Raw genomic sequence first — 19,079 nt, forward strand, 5'->3', positions numbered from 1 at the left:
TGGACTTTGAAAATACAGGAGTTAGTCAATTCTCCATGGCTGATGAATGCCAGAGAAGAGCAGACACCATAACTGAAATCCTAGAATGCACAGGTCACTTTGAAAAAAAAAGAAGAAATAGAGAAAGAGAGAGAGAAGGAAGGAAGGAAGGAAGAAAGGAAGAAAGGAAGGAAGGAAGAAAGAAAGAAAGGAAGAAGAGAAAAAGAGAAAGAAAGAAAGAGAAAGAAAAGAAAAGAGAAAGAAAGAAAAGGGAAGGAGGGAGAAAAGAAAGGAAAAGGAAAAGAGGGAGAGAGAGAATTCAGGAATCAGGTTAGAAACAAAATTACTTTTAGAAAGTAATACCTTATACACTTTATGGTACATATTCTCTTGTACATAAAGTTACAAACCACTTTTCAAATTGCCAAATTTAGCATTTTAAGTATTTTTGTGTTGACAACTAATATCTGCACATGTTTTCACATTAAAAGATGAAGAAATTCATTATAGCAACAAGTGGTATGCAATGTAATCACTCGAAAATTGGTTTGACCAAGATTATATTATGGTACAAATGACTTGTTTGAGTATTTCAAAGTTATTACCTAGGGAGGCCATAGTAATTTATATGATTTATAAAAAGGAACATTGATCTCATACTGGAATATTTGTAATCAAGCTTTGGCTCAATGATTGCTTAGACATGTGATCTTTGATTGTCACCTAATGTCTTTACCGTGAGATTTCTCAGAAGTAAAGTGGAAATACTAGTAATTATCATACGGTTAATAAAACTGTTGTGAAGGTGAAATGAGATAATACATATTAAAATATTTTATCAAGTTTAAGCCTATTCACAATATGACCCTAATCTTAACTTGCTCCTCCTTCAGTTTTCCTCATCTCAGTAAATGGCAACTCAGTCTTTTTACTATTGAAGCCAACGCTTTGGAGTCATGGTTCATGTCTCATTTTCTCTCACACCCCACATCCATCCATCACCAGATCCTGTCAGTTCTATTTCCACCACATCTCCAGAATCTGGGTGCCCCTCACCACAGCGACCGCTCCCACCACAATCCAAGTGTTCATCAGATCTTGCCTGGACTAACACTGCAGTCTTCTCGTGACCTCTGGATCCTTTGCCCCTCAATCTCATCTTACCAAGCAAGGAAAGCCACAGCTATTACCTAAATCAGATCATTGCATTCCTTTGATCAATAGCCTCCAATGGCTTCCATCTTACTTAGAGTCAATGCCCAAGACTGTTTTATAATCTCCAAGGTGCTAAAAGATCTGGCCCCTTCCCTCCTGTGTCTTTTCTACACTGTCCCTTTCTCTTGCTCTGCTCTAACCAGAATGGACTTTCTGGCACTTCAAAAACATGACACCAGGTATGAGGATGCTGTTTCCTCTGCCTGGAACACTTTCCGCTATTAATGAGCAGTACACCTTCCAGAATCTCTTAGGTTTCTGTCAAATGTCACCTGCCCAGATGGTGGCTACTGTGCGTGAACAAGAGGGCATCTCCTGCATTCCCACCACTACTGTGTAACTTCTTACTTTACTCTGTTTCTTCACAGCTCTTATCAATTGATATCACCACATACTTTGTTTGCTGGGAGCAGACTAAAACATCCCTTCCCTGACAGCATGCTTGGATATCAGTGAATACATTTCTTCATGACAGATACTGCCCTTGGCACTGTGCAGATAGCCCTGAACAAAACAAGATTCCTTTACCCTGCTAGCCATACTTTGTAAGAGTTATATGAAAATTGCATTCACTTATGGTAGTCAGGAAAGCTGGTTAGTGTCTGGAGTTTAAATGATACCAAGCAGGATGTAAAGAAAGGGAATCAGGAATATCAAGAGAATCATCTTTTACTAAGGCACTAAAAACTCAGGGCACTAATATTCAGGTTTACCAGTGCTTATGAAACTCAGTTTGAAGACCTACAGCAATACTGACCATCATACTAATTCTTATCAAGATGAGACAAGCTCTAAGGAACAAGGGTAAACACCCAAAAAAGCTTTCCTTACCCTTTATTCTTTATTTTACTTACTCCCTACTGGGCATCATTTAAACTCTGGACATAACCAGAATTTAATTTCATTTAAGCACTATAACATATGGCTGGCAGGGGTCAGGATTTTATGCCTGGGGACATAGTGAAAAAGAGCACTAATTGGGAGTCAAGAGCCTGACTTTTTTTTTTTTTTTTTTTTTCTTTTAAGACAGAGTCTAACTCTGTCACCCAGGCTGGAGTGCAATGGCGCAAACTTGGCTCACTGCAACCTCCGCCTCCCAGGTTCAAACGATTCTCCCGCCTCGGCCTCCAGAATAGCTGGGATTAGAGGCATGGGCCACCAAGCCAAGCTACTTTTTGTATTTTTAGTAGAGACGGGGTTTCACCATGTCTGCCAGGCTGGTCAGGAACTCCTGTCCTCAGGTGATCCCCCCGCCTCAGCCTCCCAAAGTGCTGGGATTACAGGCGTGAGCATGGCATCCAGTCAAGCCTGGCTTTTAAGCCTAACACTGCCACTAATCAGCTCTAAAGTGAACTTGTTCAAATATTTTCATATATCCCCATTTCATACTCTTTTTGTGTAAGATGACATATTTATCTCCAACTACCTTCTGTTTAGAGAGATCTCATTCTGTTACTCAGGCTGGAGTGTGGTGGTGCAATCATAGCTCACTCAAAGACCCAAGCTAAGTGATCCTCCCACTTCAGTCTTGCCAGTAGCTAGGACCGTAGGCATGCACCACCATCCCTGGCTAACTTTTTTACTTTTTGTAGAGACAAGGTCTCCCCTATATTGCCCAGGCTGCTCTTGAACTCCTGGCTTCAAGGAATTCTCCAACATCCCTTTTGACTTTGTTTGAAGCCACTATAGTTTCATGGATCATTTATTAATATTAGGTACTACAAAACACATCTGTAACAAAGTCTGATCTGTAATGTACTACAAAAATAAAAATAATGAATCGAGTTAGACAGAATAAGGAACGCCCTGAGCATTGCATCATCTCTCTTCAGCACTGTGGGAAGCTGTATCACCTGTGTGGCTGTCACTATAGAACGCTTTGCCTGTAGGCAGGGGGCTTCCTTCTGATCAGCTTCCTTGGCAATAAACTTCCTTTCCAATTCAGAGGAAACTCTGGAGTGAGGGAAACACACTTGGATTTTCAGCATGTGAATGAGAACTGGAAATGAGACAGTTCAGCTCCACACGTCAGTCAAACTGTGCAAGCCAATAGTATTCCTGTTTAAATAACTAGGAAAGTAAAGGGACCCTATTATGAAATTACTTAAAAAGGCAAAAATGTGGACAACAGTAGACTCCTCACCTCACACTTGGTGCTTAATTAGCATTTCCATCCTAGCATTCCTCACAGGCTCATGGGTATTAAAGATATTTATGTCTTTCCCCATTTTTTTGAACAGATGATGGCTCTTTGAAGACTTATATGTCACTCACCATAAAGCCTTTCTCAATCTATTATATCTTATGGGCACTAAGAATTCAGAAAAATTCGCTAAGTCATTTTTAAAAAATTCCCCTTTTATGATGGTGTTAGTAATATCATTACCCAATTTCGAAATTGCGTGCTTCATTTAGTGGCCTGTCCCACAAAATCCAGAGTTCTAGTAGAAAGGGATGCAGAGACTCTACTCACCTCTAGTCCAAAAACTAATTAATTCTGTGTTCCCAATTAGTCTGCACATTGGAACAATGTGAGAAGTTTCAAAAGTGCTCTTTGCCTGTGCCCGAGCATGGAAGATGGGATTTAATTGGTCTGAGGTGTGGGTAGGCTCTGAAAGATTTAGAAGATCTCCACGTGATTCTAATGTGGAGGCAAATTTGAGAAACATTAAAGAATTATATGAGATTAAGTGAAGGCATACTTTTGTCAGTTTGTATTTAAATATATCCCATTTTGTGCCAGAAAGAATGTAAAATAGATTTGTAAAGGTGATAGGATTTGATAAGGATGAAAATGGTTTCATAAATCTTGAAAGTTAGTATAAATTTTTTAAATGAAGGCAGGTTGCTAGCATCATCCTAATTTTGAACACCTCCATTAAAGTGTATACAATACTGTAGGCTAATTGCAATTTTGTCATAAAAAATAATTTTTAAACTCAATTTTAAACTAATCTCTTAAAGACATTAAAACTGTGTGTTAAGAGAAGACTTTTTAGAGAACTTGTTTATTATTTACTGTTTACTTATTTTTTCTCCTTTTTTTTAACCACCTCCCCCCACTTCCTGTGAACATTCCTACTTCCAGTAAGGGCTACACTGACGTGGTGAGGATTCCTGAAGGGGCAACCCACATAAAAGTTCGACAGTTCAAAGCCAAAGACCAGACTAGATTCACTGCCTATTTAGCCCTGAAAAAGAAAAATGGTGAGTACCTTATCAATGGAAAGTACATGATCTCCACTTCAGAGACTATCATTGACATCAATGGAACAGTCATGAACTATAGTGGTTGGAGCCACAGGGACGACTTCTTGCATGGCATGGGCTACTCTGCCACGAAGGAAATTCTAATAGTGCAGATCCTTGCAACAGATCCCACTAAACCATTAGATGTCCGTTATAGCTTTTTTGTTCCCAAGAAGTCCACTCCAAAAGTAAACTCTGTCACTAGTCATGGCAGCAATAAAGTGGGATCACACACTTCGCAGCTGCAGTGGGTCACGGGCCCATGGCTCGCCTGCTCTAGGACCTGTGACACAGGATGGCACACCAGGACGGTGCAGTGCCAGGATGGAAACCGGAAGTTAGCGAAAGGATGTCCTCTCTCCCAAAGGCCTTCTGCATTTAAGCAATGCTTGCTGAAGAAATGTTAGCCTGTGGTTATGATCTTATGCACAAATATAACTGGAGGATTCAGCACTGATGCTGTTGTGGTGAACAGGAGGTCTACCTAACTCACAGAAAGTCATGCTTCAGTGGCATTGTCAACAGGAGTCCAATAATGGGCAGAATCTGCTCTCTGTGACCAAAAGAGGATGTGCACTGCTTCACGTGACAGTGGTGACCTTGCAATATAGAAAAACTTGGGAGTTATTGAACATCCCCTGGGCTTACAAGAAAGAAACACTGATGAATGTAAAATCAGGGGACATTCGAAGATGGCAGAACTGTCTCCCCCTTGTCACCTACCTCTTATAGAATGTCTTTAATGGCATCATAATCATTTTCACCCAAAATACACAGTAGCTTCTTTTTACTGTTTGTAAATACATTCTCCCTTGATATGTCACTTTATATCCCTTGGTTCTATTAAAATATCCATATATATTTCTATAAAAAAAAGTGTTTGACCAAAGTAGGTCTGCAGCTATTTCAACTTCCTTCAGTTTCCAGAAACAGCTGTGGATATTTTACTGGAAATTAAGAACTTGCTGCTGTTTTAATAAGATTTAGTATATTTTGACTACAGGAGATAAAATTTCCGTCAAAAAACCATTTTGACAGCAAGTATCTTCTGAGAAATTTTGAAAAGTAAATAGATCTCAGTGTATCTAGTCACTTAAATACATACACGGGTTCATTTACTTCAACCTTTGACTGCCTGTGTTTTTTTCAGGTAGCTAGCCAAATTAATGCATAACTTCAGATGTAGAAGTAGGGTTTGCCTGTGTGTGTGTGATTAGTACTCAAGAGTCTAAAAACTAGTTTCCTTGTGTTGGAAATTTAAAAGGAAAAAAAATTGTTTTTCACTGTGTTTTCAATTTGTATTTTCACAACTACTTTCTCTCTCCAGAGCTTTCATCTGATATCTCACAATGTATAACATACGTACAAAACACACAGCAAGTTTTCTATCGTGTCCAACACCTTCAACACTGGTATACCTCTTACCAGCAAGCCTTTAAAATGCATTTGTGTTCGCTTATTTGTTTTGTTCCAGGGTTCAGTAAGACCTACAATGTTTTGTATTTCTTGACTTAGTTTATTAGAAACATTAAAGATCACTTGGTAGTTAGCCACATTGAGAAGTGGTTATCATTGTTAATGTGGTAAATGCCGAAAAGTGGTTAATACTAATAAGACTGTTTCCACATCATAGGCAATTTAAAAAATCTAAATATATTCCTATTGTACTAAAGATTTTTCCCAACTGGAAAGCACTTGGTTGTACCCGTAAGTGTCTGAGTAAGGAAATGTGATGATTTTCAGAAAGTTGTTGTTTTTGTTTGCATAGCCTGTTTAGGTAGGTTGTAAGTCTGAATAGTTAGACATGGAAATTATTTTATAAGCACACACCTAAAGATATCTTTTTAGATGATAAAATGTACACCCCACCCCCATTACCAACCTCACAGCTTAGAAAATCTAAGTCGTTTCATTTCCTTGGGATTTCTTTTGTTGTGAAACACTGCAAAGCCAATTTTCTTCACAAAATTCATAGTAATCATGCCAAATGTGCCTATTGTTAAAGATTTGCATGTAAAAATCTTAGGGAACCATTGTTTGAGTTATACAAGCTCATGAGAGTTTATTTTATTATAAGATATTTTAATATAAAAGAATTATGTAACTGATCACTATGTCACATCATTTTAGTGGGCCAGGAAAATAGATGTCTCGCTGTTTTTAGTATTTTCTTAAGAAATTGCTTTTAAAACAAATCATTGTTTCACAAAACCAATAATCATCCTTTGAATTTTCACAGACTGACTTTGCTTTAGATGTAGTGATTTTTTTTTCTTAATAAATTATCAGTTTGAGAAATGAGGCCTGTAGAAGGCTGATAACCTATATTTGATGGAGATCACCCAATGCCAAGGGCAGAAAGCAAACCTAGTCAAATAGGTGAGAAAAAAAATAATAATCCCAGTGCCATTTGTCTGTGCAAAGAGAATTAGGAGAGAGGCTAATGTTACTTTTTTCCATTTTGGAAATAATTTTAATCAAGTAACTCAAATGTGACAAAATTTATTTTTGTGTGTGTGGTTATATTCCCAACAACATTAAAAAATAATTGAGGCATAAATGTAGTTGTCTCCTACTCTGCTTCTCTTACTATACTCATAAATTTTTAATATGATTTGTCAATGATTCATGTTTCCCTCAAATAGTGATGGTTTACACCTGTCAAGGAAACAATCCTAGAGCGCTTAGAGCAAATAAACCACTATTCCATGCTTTTAAGTAGTTTTCTCCACCTTTTTCTTATGAGTCTCACTAGATTGACTGAAGAATGTATGTCTAAATTCCTGGAGAAGGTGATATGGACTGGAAACTGAAATTCAGAGAAATGGAGTGTTCAACAGATACCAAGAATTATGAACAAAGGGAAAATTCTATACAACTCAATCTAAATCAGTCCAGTTTTGACTTCGTACTTTCACCTTTCCATTGTTGCATCTTGAATTTTTAAAAATGTCTAGAATTCAGGATGCTAGGGGCTATTTCTTTTTTTAAAAAAAAAAGAATTTGTCTGAAAATGCTCAGGTTGGTAAGAATCTAATCTCACTTCCATAACTAAGCACTCCATAACACGTTTTATTAAGTACAAAGGGAGCCAGAAGAAAATGACATTTATTTCTTCTAGATCAGAAAAATTTAAATTAAGCCCTGCCTTGCTGTTTAGAAATATAAGGGCATTGTTATAATTTATTCAATAAATTTATCTTCCTTTGCCTTCCTGTGGAAACAGTTTTATCCCACTAAACTAGGAATTAAGGGATAAATCACAAACAAAAAAAAGTTGCAGCACTGAAAAAAAGTAATTTATTGTTTTTGCAACTGGTATGTGAATCTGTTGATAAAATTATTTATTCTTATTTAACAAAATATGTGCAAATTTTCTATATTTAAAATGTTTTGCTATTGTCCTACTTTTTAATTTATGCTTCATGTTTGTGTATAAAGTACACTTTTACACTTTGTGAGTTTACATAATATACAGCACTGGTTGCTTTTGTATTTTTTTACAGAAAGCTTTCTGTGTGAAACAGGTGTATATGTATTTATTCCTCATGTATTCTTATTCTGATACTATCATTTTTCTTTCCAAGGAAATTTTAATCTTTCACAACTAATAGTGTTCATTACTTGTACCTATGATAATAGGTCTTTTACATCACATTAACACTAATTTGTCCAAGTCACAAATAAGAAAAACACTTATTCAATGAAACAAGGTGCAAGTTTTAAATTTGGGTACACAAATAGCCTAGAAGCTTCCTACAGGCATTAAGACACAGACAAGAATCAGATTCTTTCACTTCATCGAGAAACATGGACAAGTTGACGTTGATGTATTAGATGAAAGTTGTGTACACACAACTTCTGAGGGATACAGATGATAATAAAACCAAATGTTGTCTTTGTCTGTTTAGAAACACCTCCTAAAATTAATATCATTTAGTCTTTAGTGTCTGTAGGATTCTACTGATGAGCACAAATAAATTGGGTTTGTATAACAAATGTTAATAGTCATAACTGTTTCTACAAATAAGGGGTGTCCATTAAGAGAATGTGATGTTTTTCTACTACTGTTGAATCCTCTGGGGTGATTATAGGACTTGAAATAGGCAGACTTGCCTCTGATGACATCAGCTTGCCTCTGTGATTTCACAGTCTGATCCTTGCAATAAGACAAAGCACCCTTGGACACACAGCCAATCTCTGGTTGTGATACTTCCCCATTGATTCCTTCCTTGTTAACAAGGTCATTGTAACAGTTCAGGTGAGGACAGCAGCCAGATTCAAAGTCCAGAACTTGTGCTGTTACTTAGAGTTCGCACTGTAAAATAACATTGAATTTAATAATGATCAAATTTTTCTAGTAGTCTGTGGCAGAGTGTATAATCTCATTGGCATGATTGATGAATATTAATAATCTCTTTATAATGAAATGATGCTCTACAAATACAATATATTTGCTAACATTTCAAAACTGCTAAATAAATGAAATAGCCATGTGTACAGAAATGGTCATCTAAAGCTTTAATAGAACCAAATTCAAGACAATGTATCATTTAGACACACAGAAAAGGAACTTGTATGTTTTCCCTATTATTTTTCTCATTTCCCAACAATCTATAGTTTTAGATTATCAAACAGATAGATCAACTTAACTGGCTAGGACATTGAAAAAAATCTTCCTAAGAATGCTTTGTTGGCATAATCTATAGAGATAATTTCTCAAATTATATTATTATGATGCATATAAACTCTCTAATGTATAATTGTGTTTCACTTATTTAATGTATGAGAACATATTGACATACAAAACCATGCATTAGCCAAAAAATTGGAATACAGGTGGTGTTCAGATCAGCAAAACATTCAATCTGGTAAATGCCTGCCTGGGACCATGATATCATTCTCAATGCAGGTTTTATGGGAAACCTGAAAGAATATGTTGTTAGATGATGTTGGTTTTGAAAAAAAATAAGACATTGGCATACACATTCATTAGCCCAGTTAATTGCATTCTACTAATATAGTTGCACTTTAGCAATAATTTTGCTCTCTCTGGTCTTTATTCTGTGGCTTCAACTAACTGGACCATGTGGACTATAAAGGTCAAATGAAAAAAAAAGAGTAGTGGCCCCTCATCCTATAAGGTACTGCCACATCAGAGTGACCTAAAAGTCTAACACTGTGAGGAGAACTGTGATTTGTAGGAAAAAACAAATGAAAAACAGGGCATGCCTTTTAATTTTTTTCCACTTTCCTTTGGCATATCCAGTGAACAATTCTAATTTTTATTGAGGTGCTAACATCTTTCGTGACCAACTGTCAAATGTGATATTTCTGAGATACTATTTTTTTACATGATTTTACAGTTTGCAGGAAAGACCTCTAAGGTTTGTGTCAGGGTAGGGCACAACTTGATGCTCCAAATTCGAAAAATAAACACATCCAATGATTGTTTTGACCAACAGTGGTCAGTGACATAAACTGCATGTGCGTCTGAGGACATTTAAGGGGTCATTAAAACTTGAGGAGCATCAGGCCAGAGTAGCAGACTTTCAGATGAGTCATATTTCAGCATTCACTAAGTCCTCAGCATTCCATTCAAACTTTCATGTATATTTGGCCTGATATTGTTTTCAAACTTTGCAACAGTTTATGTTATTAGTAAACACTTGGTGACTATATCTCAGCCTTTTCTCTAACAACTCATAATATATTAGAAACATGTCTACCTATACTGAGAGTATATTTACAATAGAAGACCATACTGTGTGTGACTTTGTAAAGCTAGACTTTTGATTAAAAAATATATAGTCTCTGGATGGTATTTTTGCATTACGCACTCAGGCACAATATAAACATTGATGGTTCATCTTGCTACAGTTAGGAGCTGAAAAACACTACTTACGTATTTGTATGACCTGTTAGTCAGAGGAAATCATACATATGCTTTGTAAATAGACTTTGTGGATAACTAAATAGACTGAAGAAACATGTTGCATTTGATAGAAGCAATGGCATAAATATTTGGTTTATATATTAGAGTCTGTGAGTAAAGTAATAAACCTAAGTAGGTATAACTGAGATTTTTAAACCTTGAAACTTGCTTTGATGGTAGAGAAAATCATTGAAGATTTACATACTGTATATAAGATGTAAAATGTAAGCTGCTTATTACCCTCAATTTTCCAGAAGCAATGGTATATAATGCAGTTGAAAAACCAAAAATCTTGGAAAACTAAGACGGGTCTTGTTTAAAATGTCTCTCAGCTTTGGCAACCTTCAAATCTTAATCAAGTATTTAAAACATTACTGTGTCTTGTAGCCTGCATTCCACAACAGCTCTGTTATTCAGGTAAAAGACTTGAACTGAGCCGTTTGGGACCTATACTGTAATATTTTTCATTGAGGAACAATATCCTATTTTGTAAAGCATTTCCCTATGTGTGACTTTAAACTGTAAAATTAAACACTGCTTTTGTGGGTTCAATGGGCACAATAAATATAAATTGTAAACTAGGTTAAAGTATGTACTGCATATAATATGTTTTAGAGTTGGAAACTATTGTTCATTTATTTTTAATTTTCTCCTAACAGTGGTAGCACCAAGCTGGGTCTCAGGGAAGTCCTAGGCTCTTTGTAATTTCTATCATCGCTCACCCTCTTTGACATAGACAATTAATACTTTATCTTAGTTAAAGTTCTATGAAAACTATTGCTTCAAGTTCTTTTTACCGGACTATCAACCCCTGAAGATTGCATACTATTAAAATTTTGGTGTTAGATTAGAAACAGCAAGCAACATAATCTACCACTTCATTTTTATTTTTTGTATCTAAACCTAGTCCAGATATAAAGTTAAAGAATTGAGATAATAATGCAAGCATAGAAATGTTTTTTTAAAACACCTGAAATTGACTAGCAAAAGTCTATTTTATAACATTTATAACATTAAGCTTCCTAAGAGCATTAATTCTTTTTAAACCTGGAATCATTTCTTTTCAGCATACATTTCAAACACTGAATTTCCCTCTCATATCAAATAATATTGTAGAATTGTGGTACTTTAAATTTTCTCCTTAGGAGGATGTATGCTTTTAAATAAATGATTTAAAACATCTATATTTCTTAAAAGATGATATAATACACACACACATATACACTAGCTGTCAAAATATAGCTAAGATTTGTTCAACATCTCATTGAGTTAGGCCCTGTGGTAATCACCCCACAAACTTTCTACCACAAATTTCTCTCCATGCCCTTTGGCTCTTGTGATACTGGTATTAAGATTCCATATTACAGATAACAGTCACAATATGATAGCCATTAATTATTAGCTATTCAGTTGGTGCAAAAGTCATTGCAGTTTTGCTATTTTTTATGGCAAAAACTGAGATTACTTTTACACCAACAGAATAGCTTTCACCAAGTGCCAATCACTGTTGTAAGCACCTTAGATGGTTATTATCAATTGTTGGTTTCTGTAATCACTGAGTCTTAAATCCTTTTGGACTGTGAATCTGAGCGAGAGATTGCAGGGTGACTGGAGGACTGACTGTGCAAGATTAGAGAAATAGAGGGAAGTGTTTAGGTCTAATGTGTCGGCCCCCTAAGTAAAAGCAAGAACATTCCTAAAATTCCAATGAAAATGGTAAGGAAACTATGGAGAATTAGACCAGCAGTAAGGATAATGTCAGGAGCTGAGGGTAGCACGAAGACTATTGTTTAAGGAAAGAGGAGAGATAATTTGATTTAGAAAACTAAGAAATTGCCAGTAAGAGTTTTCAAAATAAATTCAGTGTTTTTCCTTACAAACTCCTTCACAGCTGGTAATGAGTTGGGCCAGACAAGGTCAAAGGCATAAAAGTGGTAATGGTGGTAGCTTTTGGATTAGGAGTAGAATGAACAAAGGAGATGCTTAGAAATTTGTGAAGTCCAAATCATCTCTATTTCTCACATTCTATTGGGTCTTTTTTGATATATTATTGAGTGTTTTATCTGTTCAATTAAATTCATATTTTCCCACAAAATAAATGATTATATGTCATTATGTAGACACAGGTGAGGGAGTATAGTAGAATAGCCTTGCTTTTTCTAGTTCCCTTCCATGTCTGTCACATAAGGAGACATGATGTCAGAATGATTAACCACCTGGGGCAGTGCCTAGCCCAAGACCTCTCTCCAATGTACATTCATAAGATTTTCTGCAATATAGCTTTCTCCTTCTACTTCCAGCTACCTGCAATGCTTTGTCTCCCTACTTAAGCCTCCATTGGGATTTGCCCTGAATTGGAATTATGGACTTTTTATTGTTGTTATTTACATAAGAAGCATCTAAATCTTGGAAAGCATGAAAAAATATTTCTTAATCACTTGTAAGTAGACTGCTTCCAAAAATAGCGGCTGAGCCAGTTTTCGATTTTAAAAAGAGGATTTTATCTACAAAAATGTTGAGAAGCATTAACGTCTTCATTTCCAAATATGTCTGGTACCTACTAGATATTGTAAAGAGTCTACCTAGATTGTTTCTTTACTGTCAAGCTCCTTTACCATCCCTCTAACTGTTCAAAGATGTTGCTTTGAACACTCATAGGAAGTGCCTGACTATGACCGGCTACAGGAGTGTCAGACAGAATATTAGTATATTAGAACAAGCAATAGATGTCTCTTTTTTAAGATTATGTTAAGACAAGCCAGTTCACAGCTCTACACTGCTACCACTTGAGTAGAATCCTTCAATCTTTTCTATCCTGAACAACAGCAAATACCTCTTTATGGGACTTCCTGCTGCCTTCAGCAGTTAGACTAATCATGAAAAACGTTAAGTGAGATCATTTAACTCCTCTGCCAAATATTCTCCAACACCTTACTAACTTACTGAAAGTAGGAAACAATCTTCTTTCCACAGGCTTTAAGGCCCCACAGGATCTGATGCCACAGACCTGTCTGATTTTCCCTTCTTTTCTCACCCCTTGGTTCACTCTCCAGCTACTTTGCCTCTCTGTTACTCTTTACAGCATCAAGTTTAAACCTTGTCCAGAATCCTTTGCCTAAAACACTCTTCTCCAGATATACACTGGCTTCCTGTCTTCCTTCAAGTCTCTACTTAAATGTTATCCCTCAGAGAGGCCATCTCTGACCACCCTAAATTAAATAGACACATTCCTCCTTCATTTTTGTTCATGTCACTTATAAGTTCCTGAAATTTCACCATATCCTCATTTGTATACGTCTGATATCCCTATCATATAACCAGATGTAGAAATGTACATACTTTGAGAGCATCCTCTTTATTTTGTATCATTGCTGTATTACCAGCTCCTAAGAAGGTACCTGGCATATATTAAGAGTTCAATAAGTACTTGTTGAATAAATGACTGAATCAATAAGTTGATGGCAACCCAGTCAAATAATAATTATTAAAGGGTTCAGGAAATGGTTGATGATGTCCCCGAAAAATGGGCAAAATGTGAGTATGTAAATATTTTTAACAAGTAATACTGTTAAAAAAAAAAAAAAAAAGACATTTTAGAAAAAAATCAAGCCAAGTTTAGGCCCAAGAAGTAGAGGAGCCATGGTAGATGGGTGATAGCAAGAACCTGGCTACTTGATTCGAAGACAGATCTTCAGTGCCTGGTATGACACACCAACGTGGAAGACAGAATTCTAAAGATGTGCCCCCATAGTTCTTGTCCCTTGGTCATTCAATCAAACACAAATTGAGGTACTGCTGTGAAAATATTGTGTATATGGAATTAATGTTAATAATCAACAGCCTTAAAATAGGAAGATTAGTCTGGATTAACTTGAGAGCCCAGTTTAATCACATGAACTCTTAAAAGCAGAAGAGAAAGGCAGAAGGGGAATTTAGAGGAATTCCAAATATAAGAAGCACCACTGCTGGCTAGGAAGATGAAGAAAGGGATCAACAGGCTAAATGATTCAGGTAGCATCTAGAAAGCTGAGAATGACACCTGGCCAATGGAACAGCCAGCAGGGAAATGAGAACCTCAGTTCTACAACTTCAAAACAAATGAATTCTAGCTAAAATATGAAGGAGTTTGTTGGAATCAGATTCATCCTTAGAGCTTCTAGAAAGGAATACAGCCTGCTGATACCTTGATTCCAGCCTTGTAAACCCAGAGCAGAGGCCCAGCTGAGCTCTGTTGAGCTTAGATATCTACAAACTGTGATATTATAAATGGGTTTGATAAAGATGCGGAATGATTGGCATTTGTTATGATATTAATAGAAAATGAATGTACACATGAAAACAAGGAATAATCTCAATCTAGAGTGGATTATTAGAAAGGCTATCATGTTAGGCCCATAAGCAGAATGAACAAAATTACAATCCAGTTATTGGGGTTGATGCAGGATTTTTTTCTGCTCCTTAGCTCAGCTAGGTACGGGTTCTTGTCTCATGACCAGGAAGATTTAGGCACACAGACACCAGAGAGTGAGTGGTGTAGAATGTATTAAATGAAAGGAAAGCTCTCAGCAAAGAGAAAACATGGGGGGGTGCTTCCCCTACGCAAAAGCAGGAAAGTCCCCCAATATGGCTGAGCCTGGGGCTTTCATGGACTCAGAATGGGGAGTGCATGCTGATTGGTTTGTGAGTATGCAAGAAAGTTTGAAGCAAAAACACCACTCAAAGATGCGCACGACAGTGTAGGAAAACAATTAGAATAGGGTAGGTATATGTAAAATAGGCTTAGGGTGGTGATCAGTCAGAGGAAAGCATGCCAAGCAGGAAGACAAGTCTTAATCTGGACTGAGGATTTAACTTGTAGCTTGGCTTTCAGGCTTTAAACTGTCTTTGGCTTGAAGGTGGGGTTTCAACAGGGACCTGCCCCATCAGCCTAGACATTTGGTGGCCTCCTGTCACTATCAGGGTTACAGAACAAGGTGGAAACAAGAAAACTCAAACTCAGGGTTACCAGATCAGGCACAAAATCTTGGAATAAGACCATCGGCTAATCTAATTTTGATATCAAGTCACTTGAGCTGTTAACAAGGGCTGCATATATACACCCTTACTCCAGGACAGGATTAGTTAAAAATGTGATGTGGAGTAGCAATCTGTAGCCACAGTGATAAAAATAAGCAAACACAAGGCAGAAAACAGGGGCAAGAAAATGGAAGTTAATGGATACGAAAAAAGTATCCATTTGGAAAAGGTTTTCCAAAATACAGCTAAAATTCTTTGTTGGCAGTCAATAAATGTGTAACAGTTTTAATCAAATGAGTCAAAAATTTAACAAAGGTGTTTTGGTTATATATTGATGTTAATACAACTTTCTAAATAGAGTGGTTTAAAGGAACACTTTATTGAATATTATGATTTTGTGAGTCAGGGCTCTCAGCTAGATGATACTTCTGCTCCACACACCAAATGGACTTGACTGGAGGGTCCAAGACAGGTTTAATCACATGCCTCGTGCCTTGGATGGGACAACTAGATCATCAGTCTCAGCTGAGTTCCTCTCCCTCTCCAGGCATTCTCAAGGCCCTTCTGTGTGGTCTCTTCAGCAGAGTATTCACTCTTCTTACAAAGTGGCTCAGGGTTCTAAGAATAGGTGTTTCCAGAAAACCAAGTAGAATCTATAAGGTTTTTTATGCTCAAGCCTTGGAAGTGCCAGAGTATTCCTTTGTAACACAACTAGTTAAAAATTTCACAATGCGTGAATCAAGAACACTCAAAGATACTTCCTTGATTCTTCTAGAAATTGAAAACTATAAAATATGCCACTTTATACTTTGGTTACCAACTTTTAAAGTAAATTTTCATTGTTAACATGTCTTTCCTACAGGCAAAAAAATGAGGATTTTATTTCAGAAACAACACGATTTAGAATTACAAAGTCATAATAGTTATCAATGAGGAGGGAATTATTACCTTTTATATCCATTCGAGTATAAAATACAACACTTACTCTTAGCCTAAAGGCTGAGAAGCGATCAGGTATAAAATAAGCAAACTGCAGATGAGAAGTCACACTCTTGTAATTAACTTAGTGCACCAGCTCTGACTGGGGAAGCTTCCTTGTTGAGGGTGGAGAGGATGAATTGATTCTTTTGTTTGTTTGTCTGTTTGTTTGTTTGTTTGTCTCCCAGTCTGAATGTCTTCCCCTGAAAAAAATATTTCAACATTTCTGAGAGGCACTGTTTCTCTGTGAACCAGAGGTATTCGAATATAAGGTAGATGGGAAGTAAGAGGACCATTCTGTGGATCAGGATGTAAGCAGGCCTCAAATATAAGACTGGAAAGAAAGTTTTTATCTGTTACACATGTAAAGTTGGACAAAACATCTTCATTTTACGAAACAGATTAAGCCAGATGTGTACAAGAGTTTAATGAATTGTTCAGGCATCATCTGCTGGGTCATTTCATGAGCAACTGAAACCGTTCTAGTGAGGAAAATGAAGTCTTGGGAAATGTGATATTTAGAAAATGTAGATAGCCTTAGTTTGGATCTATTTAATGAAACTACAATTAAGTTCTAGCTGCATTCAAGTGATACAGCTCACTCCTAAGTCCTACGTGTTCCTCTGCCATTGCTCTTACAGGGGCTGATCAGAGATTATGGATGAGTTATATAAATCCCTCAACACAGACTTTAAAAGGCACCTACTGCTAAAAATGGGTCAGGAAACTACAGAAAGGACAGCTTGTATGTTTGCACCCTCCTCATACTGAAAGAATGAAACTATTTTAATATTGATAGTGTTTCTGGAGCCCATTATTGTTATTTTTACAATCCATTAGAATCAGACTCCTAAGCCATTTCCAAAATTTTTGCATTGACTGGTCCCCATTATGTAAGCTCAGTGACAGAATTAGACATAAAATCCAGAATTGTCATTGTAGATTTTTTTTCACTTTGGGGTCATAGGAGGAAACAAAAATCTCTCTAAAATAGGCCCCAGGTGGCTGTCACATCTTCTTGAAAATAAGTGTTCCCTCAAAGTCCTTTAACTTCGGTCTTTCATTTATCCTTTTCCAACAAAAATCTGTGTTGTATAGGAACTTAACATCTGATGCAGGGGAAAAAATGCTTCTTTAAGAAGCTTATTAAAACTGTAGTTGACTTAATAAATGAGCGTGCGCACAAAATATTATGTACAACTTTGAGAGAATTCATATACCTCCAGAAGCTAAATAAGAAAATCCAATGTAACATAAACAAAATGAAATGTGCTGTAAATGGAAATTTTCTAGGAAGTAACTTCTCGCAAGTAAAAATTTTGCTCCTAAAATTAGAACGTATTTGGTATTCATCGATGTTTTAAACAATTCTTGAGCACACAAGTAATATGACCCAGAATAATATAGGGATGTGATCACAAATAAGACTTGGTTTCAGTATTCAACAAGCAAAAGCCAAGGGGGTGCATATATAGGAAATTACATTGCAGTGGAATAGCTTCTATGATACAGGTAAATACAGTATCAATCATGTAATACAATAGCCAGAGAAGCAACGAGGCTCTTAAAGTGCATTAATACAGTTATAGATGGTGATGCTCTTCCTAGTCTGCATTGATAAGGTATGCAGATTCTGACAATGCTAACTTCCATTCTACCTGCTTTTTTTGCTCCATACCAACATCTGCTCAGCTAGAGACTAGGTCTTTGAGCAGTTGAACCAGTATCAACAATTAACCATCCCTGGAATTCCTGTTATGTAAGAACTTTTTTTGTTAAAGGATTAAATCACTGCAGGATATTCTGAATTTTATAGACAAAAGCATTTCTAACTGATTCAGTTTCTCATGGGAATTAGGATTCTCAACCTTGGGAATCTTAATAATAATATAAACAGACTGAAGCTCCGTTTAGAGAAAGGTTAGAAAGGTGGAAGATCTAAAACTATGTCCTATTTTGTATAACAAAATAAAGTTTGGAAAATGGACTTCAGAACAAAACAGTATGTCCTTTCAAATAGTTGAAGGGCTATCATGGAAAAGAAAAGTTATAATTATTTTACATAAGCCGAAGGGTACAATGAAAACCAATGAGTTGGTCAAAGTAAGAACCAGTGTAGAAAAAAGTGTCTACCATTCTCACATTTCATTTTTTCTTCCAAACATAGTTGCTTCAGAAGTGTCATAACTGTGGAGGTTTATTTTTACCACTCCCTTTCACCCATGAAAAGTTTTCCAAAAGGTCGATGTATGCTTTGTGTTTATACACATCACTTTAAGTTAGTTTTACGAATATTTGTCCTACTATTTTTTACTACGTAGACTACTTATACTTCATGCATTCAGTATATAATGCTGACCAATTACAAATTTCTAGTTTTAATTTTCCCTTAGTACAGTGGTTCTAAATCAGGAAAATTTCTCCCCATGGGCTATTTATGATGTTTGGAGATGTTGTGGATTGCCACAACAGTGGGAGGGATGCTATTGACATCTAATGGAAAGAACCCAGGGAAGCTGAAATTCACAGAACAGCCCCCCATCCCCCAACACAAAGAATGATCCTCTCCAGAATGTCAGTAGTCCTGAGATTGAGGAACCCTGCTTCAATAGACTATTCCTGTCCTATTGTGCCTGCGTCATAAACATGCTCAAGGGAATACTTCTTACCTTCTAATTAGATGTGATCAACATGCCTGTTACTCTTT

The 19,079-nt window shown here is 36.4% G+C and overlaps 1 protein-coding gene across 2 annotated transcripts in view; it reads left to right on the forward strand.

Moving 5' to 3' along the window:
* Positions 1–10,969, forward strand: part of ADAMTS5 (ADAM metallopeptidase with thrombospondin type 1 motif 5) — a 51,516-nt gene extending 40,547 nt beyond the window's left edge. For both annotated transcript variants that reach the window (XM_017856401.1, XM_017856411.1), the window contains exon 9: positions 4,283–10,969. In XM_017856401.1, coding sequence (XP_017711890.1) covers positions 4,283–4,850 — 568 coding nt within the window. In that variant the 3' untranslated portion in view covers positions 4,851–10,969. The remainder of the gene's footprint in view (positions 1–4,282) is intronic.
* The last annotated feature ends 8,110 nt before the right edge of the window (positions 10,970–19,079 follow it).

Source organism: Rhinopithecus bieti, unplaced genomic scaffold (assembly GCF_001698545.2).
Source record: "Rhinopithecus bieti isolate Rb0 unplaced genomic scaffold, ASM169854v2 scaffold_1295, whole genome shotgun sequence".
Classification (NCBI taxonomy): Eukaryota; Metazoa; Chordata; class Mammalia; order Primates; family Cercopithecidae; genus Rhinopithecus; species Rhinopithecus bieti.